This window comes from Emydura macquarii, unplaced genomic scaffold (genome assembly GCF_026122565.2).
Source record: "Emydura macquarii macquarii isolate MOO-44397 ecotype Brisbane River unplaced genomic scaffold, CSIRO-AGI_Emac_v2 contig_246, whole genome shotgun sequence".
In the NCBI taxonomy this organism is placed as follows: Eukaryota; Metazoa; Chordata; order Testudines; family Chelidae; genus Emydura; species Emydura macquarii.
Genome location: NW_027130383.1, coordinates 50,130 through 59,077, shown reverse-complemented (window position 1 = coordinate 59,077; position 8,948 = coordinate 50,130). Strand labels below are relative to the sequence as shown.

General features: G+C 50.0%; 1 protein-coding gene across 2 annotated transcripts in view; it reads right to left on the bottom strand.

Moving 5' to 3' along the window:
• Nucleotides 1–310: 310 nt before the first annotated feature.
• Nucleotides 311–8,948, bottom strand: part of LOC137153500 (C-type lectin domain family 2 member B-like) — a 22,188-nt gene continuing 13,550 nt past the window's right edge. Inside the window, exons 3-7 of one of the 2 annotated variants that reach the window (XM_067548944.1) lie at nucleotides 7,915–7,989; nucleotides 6,722–6,790; nucleotides 3,678–3,853; nucleotides 2,751–2,860; nucleotides 311–1,594 (exon numbers count right to left, since the gene is read on the bottom strand). In XM_067548944.1, coding sequence (XP_067405045.1) covers nucleotides 1,432–1,594; nucleotides 2,751–2,860; nucleotides 3,678–3,853; nucleotides 6,722–6,790; nucleotides 7,915–7,969 — 573 coding nt within the window. In that variant the 5' untranslated portion in view covers nucleotides 7,970–7,989 and the 3' untranslated portion in view covers nucleotides 311–1,431. Of the gene's footprint in view, nucleotides 1,595–2,750; nucleotides 2,861–3,677; nucleotides 3,854–6,721; nucleotides 6,791–7,914; nucleotides 8,591–8,948 lie in introns of those variants that run through there. The other variant, XM_067548935.1, reaches the window with a different exon arrangement.

Here is an 8,948-nt window from a genome sequence, read left to right as displayed (position 1 = left end):
CTTTAGAAGGAAAGCAGATTCTCCCAACTCTGGTGGGTGACGCTGAAGTCAGACTTCCCAACCAGCCACAAACAGTGCTTCTGATTCCCCACACTGGTTAGCAAGAAGCCAAACTAAAAATACACACAGCCCCCTTTACTGCATTTCAGTCTCTGGCTCCCAATCAGCCACTAGGTCCAGGAAAGAGACCAGTTATTTAAACTCTGTTCCCTTTACCAAAAATGTTCTCCTGATCCCCACAGGGTCAGCCAGATTGCCAGACCAAGATAAGTTTGGATCTTACCCAAAACACCACGCTGCCAGCCAATCCTTCAGTAACTAAAACAAAAGGTTTATTATTAAGGGAAAGAAACAAACAAGAAGCGGGTGTTAAATGCTCAAAGCAATCGAATACATACAACAAATGTTGTCCCTATGTATCAAATTCTCAGCAGAATTGTGTGGTTTGCAGGCTCGCACAGTCCCCCCGGTGTACACCCAGTACCTCTTCAAATGTAGGTGAGTTGAGGTAGGAAACAGAGGTAGGAAGCAAGAAGGAAGACATGATGGGGATGGTGCAGCTGCATTTTATAGTCTCTGGTCTGCCAGGTGGCTTGTTTCAAACACAAGCTCACAGCACACCAGCAGGGAAAGGCAATTGCAGTCCCACCAGACCACAGGCATGACCCTACAACGTCCTGATGACTCCCGGCTTCTCTCCCTGGGCTCATCGTAAAGGTGGTGGCCCTCAATGAGTCATCAGTGCTGACGCTAATCTGCCTGTGGGGGTGTGACGCATTAGCACAGCACAAGTTTTAGATACAGCCAGATATCACACACATCCATAACTTTCAGTACACATATGACACACACACACACAATATTATCAGACTTAGCAAATTATAATCTTTCCAATGGTACCTGACATGGTCTATCTCATACAAATTATTGCAATTTTGCAATATTAATATCAATAATATTATAAATGAACACCCCTACATTTTAGACGGCGTCACACAACTCACCACCAAGTAGTGATCAGTTGCCATCAACACTCCCCTCTTCACCCGGGTGTCCAGAACATACGGTCTTAGGTCTGATGAAGCGACTATAAAATCGATCATTGATCTTCAGTCCAAGGTGCTCTGGTAGCAGGGACATTTCTGAGCAACCCTGTGTTCGAACATGGTGTAGAAACATGCCCTTTTTTCAAATATAAACTGGGATTCTGCATTGCCTAAATAAGTTGTGCACTTTACACAATTATGTTAAGGGAAGCCTAGATTTAGCCCTTTAAAATACCCGTTCAACAGTACCAGTGCCATAGTGCAGAAGGACATAGTGTTCCAGCAGCAGGGATCTGGAAGGAGCAATGGTTGCAGAGGTAGGATGCTCCACAAGAGATGACCAATTTGCAAATTGTGCATCCACTGAAGAGGCTGCGTTGGCTCTTTATGTGATCTCAGACATAGTGTCCCCTCCTGCAGTGCTTAATTTCATTCTAGAGCACTCCTCCTGCTGGTTGCAGATGAACTGTCTCTCCGAGTAGCATCTGGAGCTGCTAACCCCATGATCATTCAGGTAGGCACACTGCCCTTCCCCTCTGACCAGAAACCTGCAATGAGAAGCAGCGTGGGGGTTATCAGGGGCAGATTCCTGCTCACGTACAGAGAGGCGACGTGGTGCGGTGGCGTACGACCCAGGGGAACTGGGTTCTCTGCCAGGCTTTGCTGCTAACCAGCTGCATGACCCTGAGCCAGTCACTTCCAGCTGTAAATGTCGCAGGGGGAGCTGAGACCTGAAAATCAGGCAGCAAACAGAGGTTACCGAGTTTCTTGGAGGTCTTTCCGGTGTGCGAGGGGACATAGGACAGGAAGGGAGTTCCTGGGTCACTGAGTCCAGCCCCCTGCTGTGGCAGGCAACCCCAGCATATCATCCTGTCCATAAACCTCTCAGGCTTTGTCTTCCAGCTAGTTAGGCTGTTTGCCCCCATCGCTCCTACGGGGCGGCTGCTCCAGAACCTCCCTCCTCTGATGGGCAGAAACCTTCTGCTAATTCCCAGCCCCAAATTAATTCATGGCCAGTTTATCCCTGTCTGATCTTGTGCCGACAGCATCCTTTAGCGTCAGTAGCTCTCCTCCCTCCCTGGTGTCTACCCCCCTCCACGCCCCCGATGTATTCACAGAGACCCATAAGACACCCTCTCATTTTGCTAGGCTCAACCAGCCACGCTTTTTCAATCTCCTCTTATAAGAGAGACTCTCCATTCCCCTGAGCATCCCAGCAGCTCTTCTCTGCACCTGCACCAGTCTGCATGCATCTTTCCTGAATACAGATGAACAGAACTGTACGTACCAGTGCAGCTAAACTGGAAATCAGGCCATACCCGGGGGAAACAAACCTCTTCTCTGCTTGCACTCACCTCTTCTAGCAATTTCCCGTCTTTCCCCCAATATCCCTTTGCTGCCCCATCTGCCCCCTCTCATAATCTCCTCCCCCTGGGTGTCAAGTCCTCCTCCACACTGTCCATCCATTTGCTTTCCTCCTCTTCTGCCCCGAGCAGCCAGAGCCCAGGTGTGCTTAGCTAGGCCCTGACGCAGTTACCGAGTTGCTCCCCCACTGAGCTGCCGCATCTTCTGCCCCATTCCGTAGCCTTGGTGATGCCATCAGTGGGGTGTCATTGTGCACGAATGTTCTCCACCCACCCCAGGGTTTTGTTGCTTTTCTCTGTGTCCTATGACTGAGAAAGTGAAAAAGGAAAAAGGACGCACAGGTTGTTGAATACGGTACCGTTGGTCCATTTCCAGGGCTGGTCCTGGCCTTGTTCCCTCTGGAGGCCAATCCAGCGGTAAGGGATCATTTTATAGCGCAGCATGAAATTCTGTGGAAAAGAACACACACTTGATATCTTTATTTGTATTACAACAGCCATAACGGAGATGAAGGCCCCCTTGCGCCAGGTGCTGTACACACTGGGAAAGCCAGTCCCTGACCCAAAGAACTTCCAGTGAAATAAACAAGAGTTCATCTAAATGATTTTTTTTCCCCCAAGGAACTTTTATTTTTCAAAAAAAATATTCAGGGAAAAGAAACTACTTTTTTTTCCCCATTTTCTTCCAGTTTCCCCACTTTTGGGAATCATAGCATCATAGAAATGTTGGGCTGGGAGGGACCTCAAGAGATCATCAAGTCCAGCCGCCTGGGCTCAGGAAGGACAAAATAAACCCAGACCTTTTCTGGCAGGTGTTTGTCCAACCTGGGCCTGGTCTTCACTAACTTTCAAATTCGGCGGCGGTTGACGGGAGTTACGCAAGCTAAGCGGAGTCGCTTCATCTACTTCGTAACTCCTCTTTTACGCGGCGTCTTCGCTGCACTGCGCTGACGGGAACCGTGTTCCCATCGACGCAGCACGAGCCACTTGAGGGGGTGGTTTTGAAAAACATCATTTCGGAGTTTAAAAAAAAACCCCACAGGAAATGACATTTGAAGTTAAAAATGAAATAAACATTGTTGAGGGAAAAAAAATCAATGTTTATAAAATGAAAAATGACAAATCCTGCCTGCCAATTTCCATTTTCCAGCCAGCTGTGGAGGGGCCTGTGTTCCATGAATCAAGGAGCTTCCTTAGGCCTTCAGTGAGTGACAGCCTCTAGCACGTCCTTAGCTGTGGTTATGAAGGGTGCGTGTCTCTTCCTTACCAGCTCCTGCAGGGAATCAATCAAAGCCAGGGAGGCATTGTGTGAAGAACAGTGGCGCTGGCTAACACTCCAGTTCCCTTCAGTCTCCGAGAAGTAGTAGCATTTCCCTTGGTATCCAATCCAGCCGTCCAGGCACCCAGCAGTGATATGGGGCGGGCAGGAGGGAGTTTTCTTGGCTGAAAATAAGCAAGTAGCACAGTGGTGACAGATGGACCCTATAGCTGCTGCCTGTCTGAGTGGAGATCCCCACCAGATGGGGTATTAAGATACACACATCCAGGGCCTGGGATACAAATTTTCATAGATTCCAAGACCTGAATGGGACCCGTGTGATCATCTCGTCTGACGTCCTGCATGACACGTCTGAAAACTGCCCCCCAGATAATCCCTAGAGCAGATCTTTTACCAAAAATCCAATCGTCATTTAAAGATGGCCAATGATGGAGAATCCACCGCGACCCTCGGTACATCGCTCCAATGGCTAATAACACCAACCGTTAAAAATGGATGCTTTAATCCCTGTGTGAATTTGTCTAGCATCAACTTCCAGCCATTGGATCGTGAAGAGCCTATTATCAAATATTTGTTTCTCATGCAGGTATTTATAGACTCTGCTAGATAGACAGAATCCAGTCACCCCCGTCTCTTTGCTAAGCTAAATAGCTCGAGCTCTTGGAGTCTACCACCCAACGGCAGGTTTTAATCGTTCCCATGGCTCTTCTCCGACCCCTCTGCAATTTATCAACATCTTTCCTGCATGGTGGCACCAGACCCGAACACAGGATTCCAGCAGTGGTCACACACGTGCCAAATCCAGATCTAAAATAACCTTTCTACTCCCACCGGAGTTTCCCCTCTTTATGCGTTACAGCATGGCATTAACTCTTTCAATGGCATCTTAGAGACAGTCCACTATGGACAGCCTCAAACCATGCCCCATATGGTCAAGGACAGCAAAACGACTCAATTTCCCGGAGGTCTTCGGGCTGTGAACATAGTGGATAAAAATGCCGTGGCTTGGCTTGACCGGATAGCGTATGCCAAATCAATGAATGAGCTCTTTTGGCCACAGTGTCCCGCTCAAGTTCGGCCGATTATCCACCACAACCCCCAAATCTTTGTCAGAGCCGCGGCTTCCCGGGATAGAGTCTCCCCCGGTCCTGTATGCACAGCCACCATTTGTACGAGGTAGGTGTGGAAGACAGCGTGGGGCTGAGACGGCATCACAACCCTCTGTGTCCGTGCATTCAGACAGGCCCGGCCGCCATCCCAACTTCCGTCACCGGCGTGTAGGGTGCCCCATTTTGTCAGGATGGGCAGCCCGTTCAAATGGGGGGGCACATTTCCTGGACTCCCCCCTTGAGATGTCCTCCTCGGTGCAGACGTGTGAGGGCTGCGACATCAGGGCTAAAACTGGGGCCCGTCAGAGCCTGTTACAGCTCATGCTACAGAGCCGAGCACCCCTAGGTGGGGCGAGAACAACTCATATTCTCTGCGGACGGGCCCAAAGGCAGGCCTGTCACATGCACGCGCCCATAAGTTCCCCTCCGGGGGGGTGAAGCAGTCACTAAAACTGGGCAGAAACCTAACATGGGTGCTGCAGGTCAGGTCACAGTTTTCCCAACATCCTGCCAAAACCCTGGAGGTTTCAAAGAATTTCCCTCCCCTCCCCCCCCAAGTCGGGGGGAAAAGTCAAAACATGGAACATTTTCGTGCCCCGGAAAAGCCAGAAACGAGTTCAGCTCGGGTCAGCTGGAACTTTTAGCAGCCCTGCGATTCCCCCAAGGCACAGACTCATTAACTAGGGGCAGAGATGCTTGCACGTGCTCAGTAGCAAAACGGGCAGGTGGCGACGTCTGGCCCGTATTGAAGGGACGCTGACTTTGCGTTCCCAGTGTGCTAGGAGCAGCCAGGACCCTGCCACTCCCCTGGTGTGAGTTACAGCAGCCTCCAGGCTGTAATTATCCATGAAGAACAGCCAGCAGAGGGTTAAGGCCAGTGCGCTCCCAGCTTGCACAAACACCATCTACCACGGTACAGGAAGAACAGCAGACACCGTGCGTGGCCTGGAGCTGATCCAGACGTGCTGGGGGAGTTAATACAGCAGTGGGAACCTGAGCATATACCGAGGACACCGGTGCACTCCTGCTTTCACCCTTCACCTTGCCTTCCCACGCAATAACAGAGCGTGTTCCAGCAACGCGCCCCTGGACTGGGGGTGGGACGGGGGACAGGGCTAAAGGGCCGCCGACGTGCCGAGGCGATGGCTTCACAGCAGCTCCCTGGAGATCCAGAATCGAGGGAAGGTTGAGAGCTTGCAGCTATTCCAGCAGTGAACGGGGAGCCTGATTCTCAGCTGTGCTAGTGCCACTCTGGTAGATGTCTGAATACATGCATGGGGGGGAGGAAGGATCTAACCACTAGGTCACAGCCCCCCAGACAGAGAGGAGTCACTTAGTTGGGTCCTTCATCTGCCAAAGACCTCACCAGCAGGTCAGAAAGTGCTTTACAAAGGAGGTTAGTATCTTATTCCCATTTTATATATGGGGAAACTGAGGCACGGAGTGGGGCAGTGACTGACTCACGGTCATACAGCAGGGCCCGTACCAGAGCTGGGAAGAGAACCCAGCTCTCCTGCGTGCCAGGGAAGTGCTGCATCCATTAGCTAACACTGCTGTCCGGTCTCATAGTCAGTGGGTGGGTTCTATGGAGTGGAGCGCCACCTAGTGCTTGAATTTTCAGAGGTGCTCAGCAAGGGCCGTTCCTGTTGGCTTTGGTGGGGTTGTGGGAGCTGGAAACCTACATCCTTCTTCTTTGGGGGGGCGGGGAGGGATGGGGGGAGGAAGGGAAAAGGGTCTGGAAAGAGATTTCCCCTCTGAAAAGGGAAACCTGCTTCAACGGAGGAGTCGGAGCAGGGCAAAGACGGTGTGAGCAGAGACAGCGGAAAACACAAGCAGGCACTCTGGTCCCGTGTCTAGGACAAGCAACCAACGGAGAATCAGTGACAAGGAAAGGAGAATCAGCTGAGTTAGCAATGCACTCACCCGCCAGTGCAATCACAGCGATGATCAAAGCTATGATGACGACAGCAAGGGCAATCAGGATCCGTTTATCTTCAAAATTAAAAAAAAGACATGAAACAAGATGAAGGCAGGCAGCCAACGTATCAACAGCCAACGCGGCCGGAGCATGAAAGTTGCACTGTTTTGCTAAGTGCTTCCTCTCATGAGTGGATAAAACTAGTTGTTTGATGATCAAGGGCATGGAACGGCTTCCACAGGAGGAGAGACTAAAAAGATTACGGCTGTTGAGCTTAGAAAAGAGACGATTTAGGAGGGATATGAGCAAAATCATGCAGGGTGTGGGAAAAGTGACTAGAGAAGGGTTATTTACCCTTCCCACAATGCAAAAACCAGGAATCACCCAATGAAATTAATAGGCAGCAGGTTTAATGCAACCAAGAGGAAGTGCTTTTTCCACACAAGGCAGTTAACCTGTGGAACTCACTGCTATGGGATGTTGTGAAGACCAAAAGGATCACTGGGCCTCAAATATGAACTAGATAATTTTCTGGAGGATAGGTTCCCCCTTACCCTCGGTAGCCCCTCCCTGCAGCTCCCAGCTGTTTGCTGCTGCCCCTTCCCATGACCATAGCTTGCAGCTTGCCAGCTCCAGGCTCTGCCGTACAGGGAGGGGGCCCAGATGGCAAACCCTAGCAGAAATCTGGGTGGGCACATGACCCCATGCGCCCCCACCCCTCCACGCATCACTTCTGCTGTCCCCTTTGTGCTACTGCTACGAGACAAGGATCTACCTTCTCTATCTCATCCATTATTTTATAGACATTTATCCTCTCCCTTGTATCTGTCTCCTCTCCAAGGTAACAATCCCAGTCTTTTTGATCTCTTCACATGAGAGATTGCCCAGGCCTTTGATCCTTCTCGTCATGCTTGTCTGAACCCTTCTAGTTCTGCAATGAGGTGCACACCGTAGTCCAGATTTTCAGCCTTTCACTACACCAGATCTCCAGCTGGCCACAGAGTCCTTCAGGGTAGAAAACACCCAAATTGCTAACGTAAAAAACAAGAATGAAACCAACCGCAACAAAAACTCCTCTTGTTGTCTTTTCCCCTCATAAAAGCAGGAAACCCCCGCCCCACACACATTTTTTGCCCCTCTGCCAACCACCTTGCAGGCTCTCTTTTAATTAAGACCAAAGAAATTATTAATTATTTACTTGTATCATTCATCACTCGGGTGTGCCCGTCTGCCGTTACCTGGCCAATCAGCATTGAGACTGCTGTGTCTCCACCTGCCGGGAAGGAACCGAGACCGTCACTCAAGACGGGTTATTTTAATCATGGGCTTTTCCTTTAAAGCCATCAGGAACGTACCATGTGCCAAACGAAACAGACAATGCCCCGTCCAACCCCTCACTGTGTCCATCTAGGTGTTTTCAACGCGTCCGTCACCATGTGGGACCCACGGTTGAGGCTTCCCCCGGCCTTAATATACTCAAAAACCTGACAGTCCGCACCCCTCTTTGATAGATTCTTAGATTTTAAGGCCAGAAGACATTAAGAGGGGGAGAAGCCAGCACTTCCCTAGGGAATTTGTTCCCACAGTGAATCACTCTCACTGTTAAAAGAACTGTGCGTCATTTCTCATTTATTTGTCTAGCTTCAGCTGGCAGCCATTGGTTCTCGTTCTGAACTGTCTCTGTTAGTTTAAAGAGCCGTTTAGTACCCGGCGTTTCCTCCTAGCAAAGCCCCAAGATGCCTCTCCATCTTCTCTTTGAGAAACTAAACAGACGGAGCTCGTTAAGTTTCTCACCGTCAGGCCTTTTGTCCAGCCCACCAATCACTTTAGTGGCTCTTCTCCACCCGCTCTCTGATTTTTCAATATCCTTTTTAAAATGTTGGACACCAGAAGTGGATTCACTATTCTGGTCTCGGTCTTACCAATGCCGTATACAGAGGTTAAATCACCTGCCTTCTGTTCACTATTCCCATTTATACATCCCAGGATCGCATTAGCGACTTTTGTCACAACATTGCACTGAGAACTCATGTTGAGTTGCTTATTCACCATGAGCCCCTACTCCCCCAGGCTGAGAGAATAACCTGCCTTTTTACCCAGCTGTGAAGGGGAGTGTAACACATTGCAAAGGGAGAATCTTGTACCTCTCCAGTGGTCAGTTCACACAGCGGATAACAACCTACTACTGCTGCCACCTGAAGTTCTATGTTGTGGTGCTAAAGGTCCCCACTT